This window comes from Acomys minous (assembly GCF_964271855.1).
Source record: "Acomys minous genome assembly, chromosome: 10".
Classification (NCBI taxonomy): Eukaryota; Metazoa; Chordata; class Mammalia; order Rodentia; family Muridae; genus Acomys; species Acomys minous.
The window spans coordinates 63,031,130-63,054,213 of record NC_140491.1 but is presented as its reverse complement, the minus strand read 5'-3'; the positions used below and the strand labels follow the sequence as shown (position 1 = coordinate 63,054,213).

The 23,084-nt window shown below is 55.6% G+C and overlaps 1 protein-coding gene across 9 annotated transcripts in view; it reads left to right on the top strand.

Moving 5' to 3' along the window:
• The window catches only part of KCNT1 (potassium sodium-activated channel subfamily T member 1), a 64,437-nt gene that overhangs the window by 11,482 nt on the left and 29,871 nt on the right, over window positions 1-23,084 (top strand). For 4 of the 9 annotated variants that reach the window (XM_084800122.1, XM_084800121.1, XM_084800120.1 and 1 more), the window contains exons 2-3: window positions 20,149-20,228; window positions 20,878-20,977. In XM_084800122.1, coding sequence (XP_084656248.1) covers window positions 20,149-20,228; window positions 20,878-20,977 — 180 coding nt within the window. The other 5 variants (XM_084800117.1, XM_084800116.1, XM_084800123.1 and 2 more) reach the window with 4 other exon arrangements.

Genomic DNA, 23,084 nt, shown 5'->3' with positions numbered 1-23,084 from the left:
GAGAGGGAGGAGCAGATGGAGAGAGGGAGCTGGGTGGGAGGAGCAGATGGAGGGAGCTGGGTGGGAGGAGCAGATGGAGGGAGGGAGCTGAGAGGGAGGAGCAGATGGAGGGAGGGAGCTGGGTGGGAGGAGCAGATGGAGAGAGGGAGCTGGGTGGGAGGAGCAGATGGAGGGAGGGAGCTGAGAGGGAGGAGCAGCTGGAGAGAGGGAGCTGGGTGGGAGGAGCAGATGGAGGGAGCTGGGTGGGAGGAGCAGATGGAGGGAGGGAGCTGAGAGGGAGGAGCAGATGGAGGGAGGGAGCTGGGTGGGAGGAGCAGATGGAGGGAGGGAGCTGGGTGGGAGGAGCAGATGGAGGGAAGGAGCTGGGTGGGAGGAGCAGATGGAGGGAGGGAGCTGGGTGGGAGGAGCAGATGGAGGGAGGGAGCTGAGAGGGAGGAGCAGATGGAGGGAGGGAGCTGAGAGGGAGGAGCAGATGGAGGGAGGGAGCTGGGTGGGAGGAGCAGCTGGAGGGAGGGAGCTGGGTGGGAGGAGTAGATGGAGGGAGGGAGCTGGGTGGGAGGAGCAGATGGAGGGAGGGAGCTGGGTGGGAGGAGCAGATGGAGGGAGGGAGCTGAGAGGGAGGAGCAGATGGAGGGAGGGAGCTGGGTGGGAGGAGCAGATGGAGGGAGGGAGCTGGGTGGGAGGAGCAGCTGGAGGGAGGGAGCTGGGTGGGAGGAGCAGCTGGAGGGAGGGAGCTGGGTGGGAGGAGCAGCTGGAGGGAGGGAGCTGGGTGGGAGGAGTAGATGGAGGGAGGGAGCTGGGTGGGAGGAGCAGATGGAGGGAGGGAGCTGGGTGGGAGGAGCAGCTGGAGGGAGGGAGCTGAGAGGGAGGAGCAGCTGGAGGGAGGGAGCTGGGTGGGAGGAGTAGATGGAGGGAGGGAGCTGGGTGGGAGGAGCAGATGGAGGGAGGGAGCTGGGTGGGAGGAGCAGCTGGAGGGAGGGAGCTGAGAGGGAGGAGCAGCTGGAGGGAGGGAGCTGAGAGGGAGGAGCAGATGGAGGGAGGGAGCTGAGAGGGAGGAGCAGATGGAGGGAGGGAGCTGGGTGGGAGGAGCAGCTGGAGAGAGGGTACATTTCCCTTTTACCACAAGATGACTGAAAGAATTAGCCCCTTCTCCATGCTATGCCTTCTTATTTCTCAGTGTAGCCACCTCAGCCTCAGTCTGAGAGTGGGATTTGATCAGCAGCAGCGAGAATTAATTGTGCCCCCAAATTATAATTCCTTCCAAAGACACCCTCCACTCTCCCATTACTCTCTCTCAGAGGGATGAAGTTTAACGGCTGATCCCACACAAAGGCAAAGCCGTGTCTCCTGCACTCCTCTCCCTGCGCATCATGGACGCAGGAATGTTTACTCGCCAAGTGTGATGACCTTGCATTAGTATCACTGTGCTGATCCTGGAGGCCTGCGACCATCCGGTCCAGGAGACACTTTGCAATTGGGATTAAGAGCCGCGTGCTGACATGGCACTTAGGGTTCTCTAGGTGGCCTGGTACCATCTAGGTTCCTCTAATGAGAGGCAAGAGGGCCAGAGCAGAGGCAGAGGTTAATGTGATAATTGAAACGTAGGCAATCAGAAACCCCACCGTGAGAAGCGCATGTGGTCACTAGAAGCCGGACCGCAAGCGTTCTCTCCTACAGCTCCGGCAGGAACCAGCCCTGCCCACAGACGGCAGATGTGGAGGCCATGGGACTCCTGAGCCCAGGTCACACATGGAGGCCATGGGACTCCTGAGCCCAGGTCACACGATTCATACATGCCGTCAGCCAGTATGCTTCTAGTACTAGAAGCCAGGGGACCCCTGGGTAGCGCGTGTCAGTGATCGTGCCCTCCGTTCCGTCTCTCTGGCAATGCCCTCAGAGCACCCCTGCCTGAGGACGTCCTCCTCCAGGGACTGCCTCTCCAGTGAGATGATGTTGGGTCCACAGCCCCAGCTCAGGGCGTCTTTATTTTGGATCGCAGCAGCCTGCACACTCCCAGTGTCTGCTAATTATATTATTCTCTTTACTCGACAAACTGTAAAATCATCACAATCTGTTCTGTCACCAGGCTTTGAATAACTATCTAACACTCCACTTACAGGAGCTCCTGCTGACCACGGGCGTCCATTGTGCCCCTTCTACTCTGCCGCTCTTCGACTTGGCATTTCCGGGAACTGTCTGCAAATAACCTCTGAAGTTATCCACTGTCCCCAAAAAGGGCATCTGTGGCTGTGCCATGTTCTTGTGTGCCGCTCTGCACCTGGGACCTCTCTGCACCTGGGATTTGGGTGCTATTTTAGCAGGGTGTCATAATTCTCTGCCTCCCTAAGAGAACATACCCAAAGCCAGCTCCTTCTGGCCTTGGCAGGTACCCTTCCGCATCTTGTGTCCGCAGATGTCCTTTGTTTGTCCTTCAAGTTCCGTAGATTGTGGAGGGATGAGTATCCAGGTATACTGTGCCCTGTAGCTTATTTCCCTGGAATTCAGTGCATAGCTCTTCTCCGCCCTGCACAGAGTGGTTCTAAATGCTAAGTATGTCTTAGACACTGAGGCCCGTTGGAGACTCTACCCATGGGGGTCCAAAGGCCTGATGGGACAGTGCCCTCCATCCCTGATGCCTAGTCTGTGTGTGCCTCTGCCATGTGATCAGAGCCACCGGCCTGGTCAGTAATTCCATTTCCAGCCCTCTTCAGATTCAGTTTGATTCACTCTGTAATACTGGGATGCAGCCTGGGTCCCCAGGGAGCCTGAGTTGTAAAACCTCTCTCTCCTTCCGTCTGTGGAGATAAGCATAATTATGTAGTCTCTCGGAGCTTTTCTTATTGAACCTTGTGCTCATTAAGCTGAGAGGTGCCTCTAGCCCTGGTGGCCAGTTTCCTTCCTGGGGTTGGGTTTTGCTGACAGCCAGGCTTTCTGTCTTTGGACTTCTCTTTCTCTCTCACCTGGTACAGTAAGCATAGTCACACTGCTGTGCACAGTGAACATAGTCACACTGCTGTGCACAGTGAGCATAGTCACACTGCTGTGCACAGTGAGCATAGTCACACTGCTGTGCACAGTGAGCATAGTCACACTGCTGTGCACAGTGAGCATAGTCACACTGCTGTGCACAGTGAGCATAGTCACACTGCTGTGCACAGTGAGCATAGTCACACTGCTGTGCACAGTGAGCATAGTCACACTGCTGTGCAGCTGCCAGCACTGTCCATCCCTATCACACTGTTTCTTAGCCCAGCCCCTGACACCCAACTCCTACTGCATGTCTTTGTGGAGCCAAGGCCTCTGGGACCTCGTATAAATGGAGCCCCACACGCTCTATCCTTTTCTGAAGGCTCATTTTCCAGCACAGCATCTTCCCCTGTGGTAGCACATGGCAGGCTTCCTCCCTGCTGAGGCTGAATGACACTGGGACTCTCTATCCTCTTGGCTGTTATGTAGTCCACACCATTTCTGTTCTTCCAGTATATGACCACACTGCCTTTCCAGAAGCCCAGAGGTGGAAAGGGCTATGTGTGCCCAGTTCTGGACCTGTCCTTCTTTTTAGATCTTATGAAATCCTTGCCTAGGGTATCCAGACCGTCCAGCTCCATGCCCTTCCCATGGGACAGTCTGAGGGGAATGACCTTATAAAGAGGTTCAACCCTGGGGCTCAAGAGATAGCTCAGAGGTTAAAAGCACTGGCTGCTCTTCCTAAAGGTCCTGAGTTCCATTCCCACCAACCACATGGTGGCTCATAACCATCTATAATGAGATCTGGTGCCCTCTTCTGGCATACAGGCAAAACACTGTATACTTAATAAGTAAATAAATCTTAAAAACAAAGAGGCTCAGCCTGGATATCTCACCAACTGGACAACAATGCAAGTCAGGGCAGCTACTTGCTGCCACCTGTATGCCACCAGGGAACTAATGGGGAGAATTCTCAAGATCTATGATTGTCTCAGTTTAGCCTAAAATGGTGACCAGGGTGAAGAGGCCAAGCCTTCAAGGTTACTTTTCTCTCAGGAAGGGCATCTCAATGCGTGCCATGTTCCTGTACACTGCTCAGCTCTTGAGATCTCTCCTGTAGATGTGGGTGACATCTTAGCTGGGTATAACAGCTTTCTTCAGTACTTGGTGTCCCTGGGACTGCCATCTGCTCATTCTTAGCACCCTGCTTCTCACACTGTTTTGTGCATGCGATTCTGGTGTGTCTTGGCCTGGCTTGAGTCTCAGGACCTGGATTCTGTCCTTCTCTACATTGGCTTATGTCCCTTGGGTCTGGGAGGCTGCCTTCCACTGTGGTTCTTTCAGCACCTGCCCCTGCAGGCTTCACCCACAGGGAGCAACTCCAGTTGGCTTACAGCTTCACGTTCCTCCTTGTAAGGCCACTTGCAATGTCACCTGTAGCCTGGTGTTCCTAAAAAAAGGGGGGGGGTTGTATATATCCCTTGGTTTCTATGACATTCATCCCTTGGGACCTTGGGGCTCCAGTCTGTCCAAGCTTGGCACCTGGCACCCAACTTCCCTTCTTTGCCTCACTCCATACTAGGTTCCTTGATGTTTGGAAACTCTCCTGTGCTCAGATGCCTGGAGTTACTCTTCCCGTACAAGAAACAGCACTGGACTCTGGAACCAGAGGTGTTGGCTGTGCTTAAAATACACCTGCTCTGCAGAGATGGAGGGAATGGCAGATCAATGGCTGACCCAACCTGAGACCCACCCATGGGAGGGAGCCAACCCCTGACACTATTATTGATACTCTGATCTGCTTGAAGAGAGGAGCCTAGCATAACTGACTTCTGAGAGGCCTCATCCAGCAGCTGATGGAAACAGATGCAGAGACCAACAGCCAAACAATAGGCCGAGCTCGAGGAGTGCTGTGGAAGAGTGGGAGGAAGGGTAGAGGAAGCAGGGGTGGGGGGTGGGGGGGGGAGGGAGCACGGGGGTGGGGGGGAGGCAAGGACATCACAAGAAGACCTACAGAGTAAACTAACCAGGGCCCATGGGGGCAACCAGAGATTGAACTGTCAACCAAAGAGCATACATGGACTGGAACTAAGCCCCCTACACACGTGCAGCCTGGTCATCATATGGGTCCCCTAACAGTGGGAGTAGGGGCTGTCTCTGACTCTGTTATCTGACCCTGGATCCCCTTCCCCTAGCTGGGCTGCCTTGCCAGGCCTCACTGGGAGAGGATGTGCTAAGCCCTGCTGTGACTTGAGGGGCCAGCGTGGGTCTCTGTCCTGTGATCTGCAGATGTGGCATCTGGGCAGCCTGCATTGCTCAGGGATGCAAATGTGCACTCTCTGAACACGGAGCCCTGCATCCCTGACACTAACACAGGCCTCTAGGTGCCCAGGAGTCCTAGCACTCTCTCTGCGCTGCTATGTGCTATGTGCACAGCATCCTAGGTTATGCTGGGCCCTGCAGCCTTTTAATTTGATTCCACACATTACTGTGGATCATCCCACAACATGCCCTTGGGGAGTTCCATGGCCCCTTCTTGGGTCCCTGAGAAGGGCAGAGGGACGTCCACCTGGAGGAGCACTTGGTGGGTACAAATGCCTTGCTTCCCCTATGGCCAACATGAGCTGTGTAGTCAGGGGTGCTCACAGGAATATTGGCTCAGACACCAAGGGCTGGTTTTATGAGGACTTGGAACTGGGGCAGATAATTGAAAGAGGCAACAAGACAGTCTTTTTTTTTTTTTTAATCCAAGACAATTTTATTTGTGTTTAAAGGAAAACCCTGGGGCAGGCAAGCAGTAGAAATCCCAGCTGTTGTCCAGAGAAAGAAAACGGAGGAGAGAAGGAAAAGTGTCATGCCATTTCGGCTGACATGGTGTTCTGACACATAGCTGACAGACAGCCATGTGCTGGGGACAGAGACGTTAGTGAAAGAGTAAGGTTGCAGCCGTGCACAGCACACACAGGCCTACATTCACACGGACCGACGCATACACCCATGCATGCCCCCACACTAAACCACACCAGCCAAACCCCATAACAACCTGAGCAGTGCACAGTGGGGAACTGAGGAGCAGAGGGTCCCCCAACTCACCTGAAGTGATAAGGAGCAGAGGAGGATCTGTGAAGAGATTTGAAAAGAAAAAGAAATAAAGAAAAACATTGCACGTTTCTGGATAATCCAGAATACATGCCAATCTGTGGCCCAACAAGGCTGCTGTCCCAAGTTTCTGTGTTAGTTGGGGGCCAGGATTCTGGAAACAGAAAGTACAGTATCTCATTAAAGAATTAATTATTCTACCTATCTGTTTAGCATGGCTGAAGGTGAGCCCACTTTTGTCAGGGTGGTCCCTTAGCAGTCATCTCTCAAGCACAGTGGTGGCTCTGGGTGCGGGTACCCCTGATGGAGCAGGTCAAAGACTGTGCCTCAGTTTCCCTCAGCAGCCCAGTCCACTGGCCATGATGGCTGCTCTCTACCAGAGACAGAAGCTACATCATCCTCTCCCAAAGGACTCAGTGCCCGGAGGAAAGCCCTGGGCTGTTGCCCTGTTTTGCCAGGATACATGGGGGCCCAGCAAGGATGATCCACCCAAGTGGTGAAACGGTTCAAAGAAAGGAAAAGAGTGAAGTCCTACTGTGTGAGTGTGTGGTAGGCGGGGACATTCCCTCAGCTAGTCAGTACCACTTGGGAGTGCAGAAGCCAGCCTTCCCCTCACAGACTTCCCAAAAGGGTCCTGATGGTTGATGGGTCCCAGTAGGGAAAGGCTGGGCAGGCGGGGCAAGCCTTGGTCCTGGTCTGGGTGGCTCAGGAGACCCTGTTCAGGACTGCTGCACACCACAGAGTCTCCTGTACCTGGCTTGGATGCTGGATTCGCCAGACTTCCAGCACAGACACCTGTCTGCTCTTACCCACCTGTTACCTGGGTGAGTCACCTGCAGCCTCAGCTGGGGAAAGGCTGGGCTGCGCTGGAAGAGCCGTATCCCAAGGCTGAATCAGCCATCCTTCCCTTCCGATCCCTGTCCGGCTCCTTACGGCTTCAGTTTAGTGAGGGGACGCCTCCTTGTCCCTCGGCACCTCAGTTTCCCCACTGGGCCCTGCTCAGGTTGTTATGGGTTTGAGTTTGGTTTGGTTTAGTTGTGTGTGTGTGTGTGTGTGTGTGTGTGTGTGTGTGTGTATAGGTGTATGTGTCTGTCCATATGACCGTAGGCCCATGTGTGCTGTGCATGGGTGCACGTGTATGCATGCACATGTCCGTAGAGGCTGGGTCAACCTCAGATGTCTGCCTCAGCCACCTTCTACCTTAGTTTTGCTTGTTTGTTTGCTTTTGCACTTTGAGACAAGGACGGGGGCACACCAGTTTGGTGAGGCCAACTGGTCAGCAACCTTCAGGAATTTGCCCGTCTCTGCTTTCCCCAGCTCTCAGATTTTAAGAGTGTGCTATCGCCACGTCTATCTGATTTGTTTGTTTGTTTTTATTGTGTGTGTGTTGAGAATTGAAAACAAATCCTGTGTTTGCCTGGCAAGGACTTTTAAATCACCCTGAGCTGTCTCCCCAGCTCTTGCTTACATTGAGGTGACACTGTGCAAGTCCCCAGGTACCCGGCACAGACTTATCCCCTGTTTCTGGAGTTGCCACACACAAGGTGGGGATGCAGGCCACTAGCCTGCCCTTGTGGGACATCTGCAGCAGGGAGGATGGGCTTACACTTACTGTTTCCCATCTGACTGGCGGCCTGGGCCACTTCATTTGGTCAGGCCCTGAGGTAGGGCTTAGACGATGGATGGGGCTCTGGGCTTCCTGCCATGCTGACCCAGGACACACAAGAGTACCCTGTGACGTGGGTACATACCTGGCAGAGATGGCTATCTCCTCTCTCCACCAAACTTCCTCTGCAGGTGAGCTGTCCCCTCCCTAAAGCGCTAGGACCATCACTTCTGGAAGGAGTCGGGGTAGGAGGGCTGTACACTAGAACTGAGTCTTCCTTGAGGCATCCAGGTTGGGACGAGAGCCTGGGACCGACCTTGGTGCACGGGGACCCAAGCTGACGCCCTCCCCATCCCGGACCATTCCACTGTGCTGCGCGCATTGGGGGTGAGGAGCGCGGTGGTTGCGCCCGGCGCCGCCCCCGCTACCGCTACTGCCACCCGCGCCAAGCGCTCCCGCAGGATGGCGCGGGCCAAGCTGCCGCGCTCTCCGTCCGAGGGCAAGGCAGGTCCGGGGGACACCCCAGCCGGCGCTGCAGCCCCCGAGGAGCCGCATGGGCTCAGCCCGCTGCTGCCGGCCCCCGGCGGAGGCTCCGTGGGCAGCGACGTGGGCCAGAGGTAGGGAGGCTTGCGGGGACCAGGACCCCGCGGCTGCGCGGGAGGGGCTTCGCATCGCTCGCATTTTGTCTAGCACGAGTTCTGCTCCCCCGCACCTGGTGTTACCCATAGCCCTGGAAGAGGGCGTCCTGGGGCCCCATCAGCCCTTGTCTGCAGCCTGGCCTGGGGAGCCTTAGACCCCAGCCTCTTGCTTAGTTGTTGAACCTAGGGCCCTGCAAGTATGAACTGGGCTCTGGGCCAAGTGGCCCTGGCCTCCACTGCTCCAGGAAGCCCCACGCGGGTGGGTTCAGCGAGGGACCCTAAAGAAAGGTAGGCACTTGAGAGGTAAGCAGCTGAGGCCCAGGCAGGCTACATAGCAAACTGGCTGGGATTCAGTAAAGGCATGGTCATGCTGAGCACCAGCACGGTGGGCAGCTAGGATGCTGGAGGCCTTTGCAGAAGGGAGCCCACCCTTTTCATCCTCCTGCAAGCTCCAGGCAGGATGTGGTACCCCATTTCATGGATGAGGACACTGAGGTCTCTGCAGCAGTGAATCCCTAGCTGTCACCTGCCTGTGCCAAGAATCCTGCTGGCTGCTGCGGGGGAACCAAATGAATCAGACCTGGCCTGGTGTGGGCACATCGTGAGCTCCAAGCCTGTTCTGGTAGCGCTTGGGGCAGGACTGTACGGGAACAGGCCAGGCAACTTCCTGAGTGCTGGCTTTTTAAGGATGAACAAGAGTTGGTGGGGCTTTCTGCACAGAGAGATGGTGAAAACCCTGGGTGGGGTGCCTGTGCTGGGTCAGGCCTGATGGGTTGCCAGTGGCTGGGCCAACAGATGGCTGGACTGAGGTGATCAGAGCACCCCTACTTCTTTCCTTGCTTCTCCCATGGGAAGTTTCTTGCTTCTTACATGGGAAGGCTGCTGCCACCCTGTTCTGTTTGCTGGAAGCAGCTCTGGCGGGGGGTGGGGGTCCCACAGCTCATGGCCAGCTCAGAGAAGGAGGCTAGTGCTGCTCAAAGCCCCCCAGGGACCCTTCTTGGCCTCCAGTGATCTCAGAAGCTCCCTTCCCAGCTGATATGGCCCCTTGAGAGGTGGGCTGCGGGGATGGCAGATTTTCCCAAGATGCATCTGAGCCCAGAGTGCAACTCCGGCTGTGGCCACCTCCTCCAGGAAGCCTGTCCCCACTTCCGCCTCTGCATGTTGCTGCCCTTGGCCCTGTAGACCACAAGCTGTGCTGCTGGCCCTTTAACAAGGATGGCCTCTCTCCCCAGCATGCAGGGTCCTTGCCAGCCTCCTTCTGCAGAGCAGCTGGGCCCAGGCAGCACCTGGGCCTGTAGCTGGCATCTGAACACCTGCTGTGATGAGCAGTTGGGAGCCAAGGCAGATCCCAGCTGAGAATGATGGGGTGGTTTGTTGAAGTTTCTAGGCAAGATCATGCGTGGCCTGGGACTTGCTTTCGCCCTGTCCTATGTCTGGGCTGCTGTCCAGGAAAGTCAAAGCCTGGGGCCTCTCAACCACTAGGAAGGTAGCGAGGTAGAAAAGTATCTTCATAGCCCCATGCATGTCCACATTGGTGGTGTGGTCCTGCCCACATAGTCCCTGATGCGCTGGACTTTCTTAAAATACGGCAGGCCTGGGCCCTCTCGCCACACCCAACCTGAACTCTTTTTCTTCTGTCTCCCACTGAGACTTAGAATGGTTAGGAAATGTGAGCGGGGCGGGAGAATCTATTCCAAAGCTTTGGAGCCTAGGAAGGGCTAGGCCATTAAAGGACCTCTCAGTGGGTCAGGTGCTGGGGGCTCCTCTATCTTAACCCTCAACACCTCTGGATCCACCTGACTCAAGGCCCCTGTGGAGACCCTCCCATCTGCCCTCTCTGTCGACTCTCTCTCAGCTCCATCTGCTTCCTTAGGGACTGACAGAGCCAGTGAGGAACGTGAGGATGTTGTATGCCCAAGGAGAAGGGACTGGAAGGTCAGGGGAAGGGGCCGCGCCTCTACACAGGCAGGCCAGAGGCCATACCTGAGCTGTGCCCGTGGGGCCAGGGTTGGAGGACAACTGGAGGGGTTGGATGGAAGAAATGGTCCTAGAAGTTGTCCCTAGTGGCACATGTTGGGGATCTCTGGGTGCCCCAAGTGACACTAGTGTATTTCATAGTCAGTCGTGGGGTCAGGAGAGCAAGCAGGTGTCCTGGATTGCTGTGGTGGATGGGTTGTGGGTAGAGAGCTGCAGAAAGACCTAGGAGGTAGGTCTGACTCTGGAAACAGGAATGTTTGCAGCCTGGGCCCATGGGGTCTCCATATCCCAGGCAAAGGGAGGGGATGGGGTTCCCAAAGACACTGCCATGGGGAGCTTCAGGGCCAGGAAATCCTCTATCTTTTTGACATCCTGGGGTCTCAACATAAAGATTTAGATGTGGAAGAGCCACAGGTGCTGGAATGGATCAGAGGCAGGGCCTGATGGATGCTGCCGAGGCTTGACTTGCTCTGGGCCCTCTTCCATCCTTGACAAGGGTTCCAGAGTTAGCCACTCGCATTGCTGTGTCCTCACGGTATCTTCCCTGGGGCCACCCCTTTGGGCCTGGCAATAGTGAGCCTCTCAGGCTACTGAAGGGAATCTCCTGTCAGAGCAGAGCCCAGGAGTAGAGGCTGGGGCAAGGGTGCCAGGACTCTGCCCTCCCCGGCCTGCTTCTGACCTGCCCAGTCCAGGATCAGCCATCAGCCTTACACCTGAGCCGAGCTTCCCCAATACTTGCACACTCATCACTGCCATCCCAAATCAGAGTGTTCTGAGGGCTAAGGTCCCCGCCTCACGGCTTTGTACCCCACCCCCAGGACGGCCTGCGTCTTCAACCTTCTTACCAGCCGACACATACCTTCCCTGAACCTGCTCTCTAAGACCCCATCCTGACATCATCTACTTCCTGGCCACTTGCTACCTCAGTGGGGACGTAGCTTTGTACTCTGTGGGACCATGCCTCTTGACAGACAGACAGACTCTCGGTCACACTTCTGTTCCCAGCTTCCGTCCCTGCTCATCATATGCCAGTGACCCCCCCCCCCCACACACACTATCATATGCCAGTGCCCCCCCACACACACACACAAAGGCCAAGGCCTGTGCAAGGCAGCTTCTCAGCCTCAAACATTGCCTTGGTGTTCTCCCTTGCCTGTCAGTCCAGCTGCAGGGAGCAGAATCCCTCCCCACCCCCAGCTGCAGTCACTAGTATTCTTGGGCTCAGGAGGGGGTCCCTTCAATCTTCCTTTCTGGGATTTTCTTGTCTTCCATGTCCAGAACCTCATGGGCCCCACAGCACTGTAGGATCCTGGGTCCTCCCCTTCCCCACCAAGTGGCTCCTCTGGACAGCTTCCATCAGTACCTTCCTAGGCTCCTAAGTACCTCACTCCCTACTTGGACACTCGGGCACACCCCAGCTCCACACATTGCACCCCAAGCCCTTCTGAGGCTCACCTCAGTTGATACCCGTTTGCTCCACCCTCTCCCCACCCCGTGCATGCCTATCTTGGAATACGCATGGATGCCAGGCTCAAGTACGGGGTGTACCCCTCCCCAGTCCCTCTAATGCACAGAGATTTCCTTATTAAGTGGTGGTGAGTTTGTGGGGAGTGTTAGAGACCGGGGTGGAGACCACAGGACTTGATTTTTCTCGTGGTTTGGGGAGCTGGATGTGGGCAGGCTGCTCCAAGACCTCTCCCACATTCAGGCCATCCTCCTTGGGTAGTCTCACAATCTCTGCCCCTCCCTCTGTCCCTCACTGTGGTTTGGGTCTTAAACTCTTCCCACCAGCAGAAGCCTGTCTGCATGGGGTCCACTCATAAGATCCCATTTCAACCTAATTTCTGCAATTTTTCCCCTAATATAGTTAGTTATACCTTGAGTTCCAGGAGTCATGGCTATTTGGGGAACACAACCCAGTGAAGAATAAATGGGCTTGTTTTCTTTTTTCTTTTTCTTTTTTAATATTTTATTTAAATTTTAATTTATGTGCGTTGGTGTGTGAGTGTCAAATTTTTTGGAGTTACAGACAGTTGTGAGCTGCCATGTGGGTGCTGGGAATTGAACCCGGGTCCTTTGGAAGAGCAGGCAGTGCTTTTAACCACTGAGCCATCTCTCCAACCCCTGGGCTTGTTTTCTTATGGGAACTTCCCTGTCATGAAATTAATTGTCTGAAAGCCAAAACAGCGTCCTCAGAGACTCAGGGTGTAGAGAAGTGGGCACCTATATATCCTGAACTCCCATCAGCCCACAGGACTCCTAGAAAGCTGCCCCTTTCAGGTTCAAGTGAGATGTGACTGTGCCTACCCAGAGGCTCCCATGGGGAGCCCCAGGCTCTGCAGAAAGCAGCAGGCTATGGTGCAGAGAGGAAGCCAGGTTGGAGCTCTCATTTACGTGGTGTCCAGGCTCCTTAGGGCTCTTGTGCTGATGAGGGAGGCACAGTGGTACTTAGGTCACTAGTTGCTGGCATAGATCCTGCCAGGCCATCTTGGCGTTGGATGCTACGGATGAGCTTGCCTTCTTTCCTAGCACCCCCTGCCCTCCGCAGCTCCCTTTGCAGGTGAGCTCATACCCTCTGGCACCAGTCCTTGGCAGGATGTGCACCAGCAAATGAAGCCCATGCCTCTTCCACACAGGCCATTGGCCTTTAAGGGGAAGATCTGAGCCAGGTCACATTGCAAACGTGGGGACTGCCCAGACAATGGGGAAGTAACCTCCTCAGTCCCAGCCTCAGGCACTCCATGCACGCAGCATGGCTCAGGAGGCCAGATGGTACCCATGCAGACAGGCATTGGTCTGACCTAGGCAGCGGATCTGGGTTGTAAGCATCAATCAGGTGCCACGTGATCTCATTCCCACTGTAGCAAGCCACAGCTCTGCCCGGCTCTTCAGACTCTTCTCTTAGATCTTGTGGCAGAGCAGGAGGGGAATCTCTGCTATACAAACAGGCATGGCATCTGGAGGCTCCCAGGGATCCCTAAACTTCATCCCCCTGTGCTGTGCAGAGCTGTGCACCTGCTGCCTTGAGTCTTCCAAGGGTCCATCCATCTTCCACCTCGTCCACCGAGGCCTACATATTGGACTGTGAAGTGGATCCTGGCCTCACAGAGGTCCCGACACAGGTTGTGTGGGGTGCTGCGTGACCCCTGTAGTGACCTTTGATGAATCTTTATTTTCTCATCTGGAAGATAGTTGCTTTGAAAACTGAGAGGCTCCAATGAAGTCCTTGGTTGGAGAGACCAGCCCAGACAGCACACAGTCAGCACTAGACGCAAGCTGTACTGCAGAGCTGCTGCCTCACCCTGAGCCCTTCTTCACACAGGATGGTGTACAGAAACTCAAGGTCAGGGTGTCTGGAGCTGGCCAGGTAGAGGGGTACACCTCTGTCACCCATGAAACATCAGCTCCAAATAGGAAACCAAGGAACAGGCCATCCAAGGTATACTGTGCCAAGTGTGACCCTATAGGGACTCCTCCACTGTCTTCAGCTTCCTCACTTACAGTGGTCCTGGAAGGGTCACTGCTGGACACAAAGTCACAAAGAGGCCTGAGGTCGGCTTAACTGGAAGGGGAGAGGCAGATCTTTGTCTCTTGGCTCAATGCAGGGCCCTGTCCTCACCGCAGCTGTCACTCTCTCTGGCCAGAGTGCAGGGCCTGCATGTGCCAGCACCTATGGACTTTGCTGCTTTCTCCAATACCTAGGGGTTAGGCCTGGCTTCTACCTGCCTTGCATGCTAGGCTGCCTGCCCTGACACTACGTTTCATGCCTGGGGCTCCACGGGTCACATATGGGGGGGACTTCAGACGTATCCCATTACTCTGGGATACTGCCTGGAGCCCTGATGATATGGTCCTGGAGCCCCAACTGCCTCCTATGTTGATGTGTCCACTCTGTGTCTCCAGGCACCATGTGGAAGATTTCAGCCTGGACTCTTCCCTCTCTCAGTAAGTGCTTCACAGGGGAGGGGCTGCCTTGGAGACAGACATGTCCTCATACCCCTGAGAGCCAGGCCCATGGCGAGGGCTCCTCTTGTTGCTCAGTGCCATAGGCCGACAGCCAGGCAGAACCATGGCAGTGTTGGCCAGCACTTCCCAGGACAGGCACATGCTTCTTGTCCTAGAGCCTAGGGTTGGAGACAGTGGGATTACTGGTCCCCTTGGGGACAATGTATGGGCAGGATGTGGGCTCCCCAGAGCTGGATGCCTAGTCTTGGTTACTCTTCTATTGCTGTGATAAGACACCATGACGAGGGCAGCTTATAGGGGAATGAGTTGATTGGGGCTTATAGTTTCAGAGGGCAGAGCCCATGCCCATCGTGGTGGGAACATGGGAGCAGGCAGGCAGGCATGGTGCTGGAGCAGTAGCTGAGAGCTCACATCTGAACCACAAGTATGAAACAGAGAGAGCTAGCTGGGAATGGCAGGGACTGAAACCTCAAAGCCTGCCGTCAGTGACACCCCTCCTCCAACAAGGCGCAACAAGGCGACAGGTCCTAACCCTTCTCAAACCCTTTGGTGGCCATTCTTATTCAAACGATCACACTGGTGACGTCCAGACCTTCATCAGAAGCCACATGACAGGACACAGGCCTGCCATCGTGCTTGTGTGGGTACAGTGCTCATGTGTCCCCAGAGCCTCCAGCCTGAGGTCTCCAAGGGCTCTGCTGGGTACGTCTATCTTCAGCTGAGAGTTAGGTCAAATGACAAAGCCTTGGAGCCTGGGGCAGCCAGAGCGCCTCAGGGAAGTCTGTTATGGCATGCTCCTAGGACCCAACGCATCACTGTCAGTGTGGTCTCCAAGTGGGGCCCTCGTCTTCATTTCCACTGATGAACCGTCAGAATTGGTGACCACCATGTGCTTAGTGTTTCCAGCTACTGGCAATCTGAAGTGCTTCCTGCTACTGTGGTTCGACCAATTATGAGCCCACAGATGTGGGCTGGGTAGCTGGGGCCACAGCCTATACCTCCATCTCCTAGCTTAGGGCCCTGTGGTGCAGTAGATAACAGACATGGGTGAGGGGCACCCACCACATGCAGTGCTCTCCTTCTGGGGGGCCTCAGACCTGGTAGTGGTGAGGGAGCAAGAGCCTGTCAGTGTCCATGCTGCCTCAAAGCTAGTACCAATCAGAGCAGATGTCCTAGGCTCCTCAGAGAGCCCCAGGGTCTCAAGAAGGCTGCCTGGCTACGCGAGTTAATTTGAGAAGCCTGTGCCCATTTTCCAAGGCCACATTGGATCTCTTTTCTCAGTGTCCCAGGTGGAGCTTGAGGACCCCCATACCTGGCTAGCCCACCTCAGCGCTAGGCCCCCCAGGCTCTGTGGGGCTGAGGCCTGGAGCCTTCCCGGAGAGCTAATCTAGGATGGTGAGAAGCTAGGAGAGCTGTGAGCCCCACCTTATCCTTCTAGCAGGATCCAGAGCCACCGGAAGGCGCTACAGATGGTGTTCTACTGAACTCCCCTGGGGATTATGAAGGCTTGGTGTTGTGGGGCATCCAGGCTCTTCCCACTTGGCTAGCCCCCTGCAGACGCAGAGGGGAGCGGGTTTGAGTTGCTCCTGGCAGCTTGTTCTCGGGCCCTTCTCACCCAAGCAGGCAGTACCATGCCTGGGCCCTAGGTCTGTGGGCGTGCCTTCTGTGTGTATGCAGCCAGTCTGTGGGTTTGCAATGAGACCCACGGAATAGTCTTGCCCTGAGATGGCTTTCTAGTTACCTTGACTTTGACCCCCATGCCAGCACCCTGAGGTGCTGCTGCTGGTCCTGAGCCCCGTACCCATCACCTCTCCCTGTATCCTCTCTCTGAGCTTGGTCTCTGGGGATGCAGCGGGACACATCTTAACTTCACCATTGACAAAGCGCTTGCATCTGCCGGTTGCTGTGTGACGCTCTGGGAAGGCATCATGTTCTCATTGCCAGTGAGGAAGCTAAAGGCAGGTGAGAGGCAGAGCCTGCACCTGCACAGCCTCCCAGTGGGCACTGGCTCTGGGTCCTTAGGCTCTGCCTGCTGGGCCAACACAGCTGGGCTTCTGTGACTCCCAGGAGCTTCATATATGCCCAAGGGTGCCTGTGAGTATGAGCTATAAGAGGTGCAGGTCGCTCACAAACTCCCTCTGCTCCTGTAGGGCTGTGCCCTGTGCCTTCATCTTCGGGCAGATCAAACACGTTATCTTAAACACAGATTGGAGTAAAATGGATGCCTTTAATCCCTGTTTTGTGTGGTGCTAGAGGAAGTGGGTGGCCGCAGTTCATTAAAAATGTAAAAGTTAAAAAAAAAAAATTCATTGATTTCTCTGCCATTGCAAAGCTGTGACTTCAAGGGAGCCGAGCGGGCCTTGTGCCGCCCGCCCCTGGAGGTAGGCCCTGCCATCAAAACACCTGGGCCATACAAATGGGGCTTGTCAGCCTCCTTGGGAGCCCTGCTAGGAGGTGGCTGTCACGGTCAGCCTGGTCTGGGGAAGATGTCTCTAGAGCTGAGGGAGGATGCCAGCAAGAGGCAGGACTGATAGTCACAGGAGCACAGGGCTGTGGTAGCTTCTTGGTCTTCACAGAGAGCTGAGTGTTCTGATCTCAGGATGCCCCCGGGAAGATGACAAGGGCGGCAGGAGGTAGCCTTGAGGGAGGGACCCTGGAGAGTGGAGCAGGAAGTACCATGGGCAGGGGTGGAGAACTGGGTGCTTTGGAGACCTGGGGGCAGTGACCAGACACATCGGAAGCGGCAGGGATGTCCAACAGGAATGTCCGGTGAGAACGTCAGTGAGATGGGGCAGCAGGGTGCAGGGACAGAGGCAGGGCCGGGATTCTGTCTTTCTCCAGGTGGGGTCCCTGTGGTTGGAGCTGTAGCTACAACAGAAAGCATACAGGGCTTCTCCAGTGTGTTTCCCCAGTGTGTGCTGGGACAGCCATCTCTGATGGGGAAGAGAGGAGGCATCAGTGGCTCAGCAATGGATAATTCTGCCCAAGGGGAGTGTGTTAGTCATAATCTGGTCAAGTAACGGAGGAGCTTAGGCAGCTCAGGTCAGAACCAGTGTCGGGCCGACGTCTTGCAGGCAGAGGTCTGAGGTGGTCCCGGGCACCCCACATGGCAGGAGGGGAGCACACATGAGTCAGACTCTTCGGTTTCCTCTCTGTCTATGAAGCCACCAGGGCTGACTGTGGGTTCTCCCTAGTGATCTTACCCAATCCCGACCCCCTGTCAGAGCCCCCCTTCCACACACCACAGCTGTATTCAGTTTCTATCTTCTTCCTGCCTCTTAGGGATTAAGCTCTTAACGCATGAGACCCTGGGGACACTTCATTTTATACTGGCATGAAATAGCAGAGGGCAGTGAACAGCCAGCCCGGCCATTGGGGACCCAGCCATGGCAGGCAGAACTTGGTGCCTCGATCTGGTAGATTGCATAAGACTCCTGTGGCCATCCCCTAGGCTCCCACATTTAGGGGTGTCATGGGAATAGAACCAAAGACAGGGGGCAAACCCCAGTGGATCAGAAAGTCTGTGGTCTGCGCAAAGGGACATAGACTGCCACCTTGTTGCCTCGGCAAAGGCCTTGGGCACCTGCTGTGTTCTGCTCAGCAGTGCCACTAGTCAGGGTCAGCTTGGTTTGGGTAAGATGTCCCCGGGGATGGGGGAGGGCCCTGTGAGGCTGGGCATGTGGGAAGACCCTCCCTTGAGGCCTTCATAATAGTGGAGGTGGGTGGATGGGAGAGTGACTTGTACGCTCCATGCGTGCTGTTAGGACACAGGTGGTCCCTGGACCCATCTCCAACCAGCCTCAGGCTCCTTCAGAGAGAAAGGTTCACAAGTGACTCTTCAGAGCCACTATGTACAGTGTCCTCTCCTGCCTATATAAAATAAGCTGTGCTGCTGTACAGTAGGGTACAGTTTTGGACTGGGCACAGCATGGTATACCAAGACACCGTGGGGACATTGTGGGTGTTCTGGATAAAGTGGGGTGCAGAGGGGTGCTGTGATATAGTGGGGGTGCTGGACAGTGTGGGGCATGGAGCTTGCTGGTGCATAGTGCCATTTGTGGGGCACAGCACCTGACATATGTTGGGATAGCAGGGTGTTTTGAGGTGCAGTGGGGGTGCTCAGTAAAGTGAGGTTCAGAAATATAGTGGGATATGCTCAGATACACCAGCCATTAGCCCTGGGTTGGCCGCTACTTGCCTGACTTGCTGTGAGGTCCAGGGTGGACCCCATCATGGCCCTCCACCAAGCCCCAACGGTGCCTTCTTCCAAGCAAGATAACCAGGCCCTTGGAGCCTACAGGAACTCTGTGACCAGCAGAGCCACTGTGACCCAGATCCTCCCCCCAGCCCATGAACAGGACATATGACAAGGCTGTTGTGCACGTGGGGTCTGCACTCACTCACCAGGCTTTAGGGGATGCTGATTGGTTTTTATAAATCTATTTGTATTGCATTTTTTCTGTTTATTTGGTGTGTGTCAGTCGGGGCATGCATATACCACAGCACGCATGTGAAGGGCGGTGGGTGTCCTTGGAGTGGTCAGTTCTGTTTCTACTACATGGAACCTGAGATCAAACTTAGGTCCCTGGGCTTGGGGTCAAGTGCCATCACCCACTAACTCATCTCATTCTCCTGGTAGTGACCATTTCAAACTCTTTGGGGGCTGTTGGAATAGTTAGCCCCAGCCAAGCGATGATGTCACACTCTCCAGCTGTCTTGACAGAGCTAGGGCCTGATCAGAGGGAAAAGCAATCCCTGGGCTTGGTGCCCCTTCCCCAGGAGTCAGTAACAGCGAAGGGGAAAGGGTAGACACAGGGCTCTAGGCTGGTGTTTGTCCCCTTTGCCTACAGAGAGGCAGCAGCCTTCTCCATCCTCTGCAGGATCCTTCCAGACAGCAGGACATTCCTGCAGGGCACACTGTCCCTCTGCCCTTCTGGGTTGTAGCCCTACACTGTGATATGGTCCCTGGGGCTGTGTCATTCCATCCTGGAGGAGTTGCAGCCTGCTGAGGAGGATGTACGGGTAGGAGCCACGTGTCCGCGGAGCCCTGTGTCCATCAGAGTGAGCCTTGGGCCATACAAGGGCTCGTGATTGCCTGGTTCACAGAGGGAAATGCTGCTAGCTGGCCACGCCTGCTACAGAAGTCTGTCTCCTGCTTCACCTGCTTCCGAACGGGATGGGTCTGAAGGACCACGTCTGAAGCTCAGGGGCTGAGAACAGCGGCTGGTCTTCCCTTAGCCACAGTGTTATTCCCAGTGAACGTGTGGCTCTTCCTGGGTGTGGCATTGAGGCATCCGTGGGTAGTCAGGCGCTCACTCTGTATTTACGCTGGGTGATCTTAGAACTTCAGGGAATGTAGGTGTGGCCGCACCTCGGAGGCTGGCCTGTGTGCGGTGCCATGGGAGGTGGAGGATGGAGGTCAGGGGACTGATGGCTGAGGAGGGGTGGCTCACAGATGACTGCTTCCTGCTGGTCCTTCCAACCACCCCCCAGATTATGACGCTTACAGGCCTCAGAATACAAACCCCAGAGGCCACCCGACATAATGGCGTCGAGCTCCTGTCCAGGAGCTGTCACTTTCACTATGGTTTGAGCACCCAGTGCCTGAAGCGCCGTGATCTCCTTGGGGCCTGGAGGGTTCTAGCTGCTGAGCAGATGCTACACCAGTGGCTTCAGGTGTACAAGGGAGAGGCTTTGGGGGAGAACCCATGGCTGCTTTCGACACAGATCCTGATGGTCCAAAGTAGGGACATTGTCCCTCCCAAGTTCCTCTCGGCTCCTGTGGTTTGGAAGAACCCAGCTGGGCTTGGGGCTCTGGTCCTGGCTTGAGGCTCCAGCTCCTGCCTTGGGCCTGAGCCCCATGGCCCCAAGCCCCAGCTTCCTCTCCTCCCTCAGGGTCCAGGTGGAGTTCTATGTCAATGAGAACACCTTCAAAGAGCGGCTCAAGCTGTTCTTCATCAAAAACCAAAGATCCAGTGAGTCGGGGGGCGGGGGGGCTGGAGCGCTCAGGGTGGAGCGGGATGGGCAGGGGCTTGGGGTCCAAGGAGAGGTCCCACCTATATGGGCAAAGGGAAAAGGTCACCTTGCCTTCACATCCCCAGGGAAGCTCAACCGGTTGAGACAGCCGCCCCCCCCCCCCCCCGCCTCCATGCTGGACGCTGAGGTGAAGCTGGCTAGGCTGTCCACAGGAGCCTGTTAAGCCACCTCATCCTGTGTCAATCCAGCCCCCACCCTAGGGACCCCCATCTCCATGTTTCCCTTATATTCCTCCCCAAACTTTAAGCTTGGCTACTCTGGACCCACCTGGGGTGCTAGAAGGGGCTTAGAGGTAAGGCTGTGGCCCCAAGTCCCACAAATCTGTTCCCATGAGTGACGCCGTGGCTTTAGGAAGTCCCCTGTCCCCCAGCCCCTGCACTGGAAGCCTCGGAGCTTTATCTAGACAGTGGTCAGAGGGGTCTGGTGAGGGGAGGCTGGTGCAGCTATGTCTGACCTCTGCATCGGGAATAAAAGTGTGAGACGGAGGTCTATGCGGGTCCACTCTAGGAGGGAGCTGTTGAGAGACCCCAGCAGAGTGGGTGGGGCCTGCTCTTTGATGCTCCTGCCCTGATGTCACCCTCCCCACAGGCCTGAGGATCCGGCTGTTCAACTTCTCCCTCAAGCTCCTCACCTGCCTGCTGTATATCGTCCGTGTCCTGCTCGACAACCCAGACCAGGGCATCGGATGGTGGGTGACCTGTGGGGCTGGGGCCAGGGTCCTCGGGACTGAGCCTTTCCACTGCGCCCCGCTGGCATTACAGGCGTGTGTATGGGAGACTTGTAGCCAGCACTTCACCAGACTCCAAAGAACCTTGGGAGTCTTTCCTTCCCCCACTGTGACCCCTGTCCCGGAGTCATGCCCAGGATGGTGACTGGGTTAGCGTAAAGACAGGGTGCCCCAGGAGACAGGAGGGTGGTGTCTGAGTTAGCGTGAAGATAGGGTGCCCCAGGAGACAGGGGCCCCAGGGTGGAGCTGTATATGCAGCCATGGTGTGTATTTCAACCACCTTTGGGAAGAGGTGTCTGCTGGGAAATGTCCCCATAGGAGCCCAGCAGATGAGGCTGGGAATTCCTCCTCTAACGTCTTTTCTGCGGCCCTCCCACTGCCCTGGCTGCTTTGAGATGTCAGTGCTATTTCCCAGCCCAGATCCTTGCAGGGTGCCATTGCCTTCCCCAGAAAGCCACCGGCTTCTCTGTGCCTGCCGATGCCCTGGCATGCTTCTAGCTCATCCCTGGGCTGATCCAGACTGCCAGGGTTATCTTGAACTGTGTCCTGTGGGGGTTGGAAGCTGGGCCCTGGGCTACCTGTATGCTTGTCACTTCTACCTCTTACCCTGTCCCCTTTACTCTGTCCATTCTGGTCTGAGGTGATACCCGTCCCCCAGATCTGAGTTCCTGCATCCATTATCACCCACATCCCTCTGAGGATGCTGTGCCTGGCCCTTCCCTTTGTCAGTTACACCCACTTGGTCCGTTTCTTTTGACCTCAGTTGGCCTCTGAGTTGCACACCAGTGTATTGACAAGTGGGCTTAGATGCCACAGGACTCCTTAGTCAGAGCCTGGGTTTGAGTGCCACCGCTGGGCCATCTGTGGACCCTGCCAACATTGAGTCACCTCTTGGGCTACTCAGGGCAGTCTCTTCCTGAACTGCCAAGGTCCTGTGCATCTCCAGGCCGGGAGGCCGGATCCTGGAGCCAGTGTGCGAAGTTTTACTGCAGTCCCTTTTCATCTGTTGCCCACTTTCAGGAACACTGAGGTTCCCAGACCAGAAACCCTCACGTTCTGTTAAGAACAAACCTGTCATCACTGTCCAGGCCAGAGGAGGGAAGAAGCCTCCTTAGTTGTTTGAGGAGAAGTAGATGCTATAACAGACTCTAAACATTCTTTTCTGGGTCCCAAAGGCCTCAGGACTTTGGCTTCCACCTCCCTAGAAGACCCAAGTCTGTGGTATCCATCACCATCATGAGCAGGGAGAGTGGGTGGGAGAGAGGGTAGGTGATGGACTGATGGGCACGTGGTGGATACTGTACAGCCGGTGGATAGATGCAGGGGTAGCAGGGCAGATAGGAGACAGGATTCTGAGTAGATGCTGGATAAGAGGATCCAGGTGGATACATGGATTACAGACCAGATGATGATGGGTAGATGGACACATGGACCACAGACGAGGTAAAGGATGGATAGGTGAGTGGTTGCTGATGGATGCCAGATACGAGGATGAGAGAGAGAGAGAGAGAGGGTGGATGGTTCAGAGACTTCTGTGGGTACTGAGTGCAGCAACCCCAACAAAGCTCGGGTGAGAAGCAGGTCAGTGCCAGAGGAGAGGGCAGGAGCTGCCCCTTTCTGGGTTATGTGAGCAGCGAGGTCCCTGTGGTAGCTGACCCTGGTGCCGGAGGTGACCTGGAGCAGAATTAGCACGCTGGCTGTACCCTGACAGCTCTCACTGCTGGTTCCAAGATGCTTGGATCTTCAAGTAGCTTGGGGATGAGGGTCATTGATACATTTCCTTAGGACAGGAACGTTCTTTGTGGCCCTCAGGGACTATGCAGGCTTGTTAGGTAGCTCCGGCCTCCAGAGGGTATAATGTGTTTGCCCTGGGACGTCTGTGGCTGGTCAAGGCTTATCCCTGGAGCTTGTCACCTGCACAGGCAAGAGCCCTCTCTTTCTCCAGAGCAGCATCTCACTGTAGGACCCAGATCTCCAGACAGATGTGTTCTTTATGCCTCTTGATTAGAGTGCCTCCCTACAGTGGCCACTGCAGACAGGCAGGCTTCTTAAGCCCGAGAGCACCAGC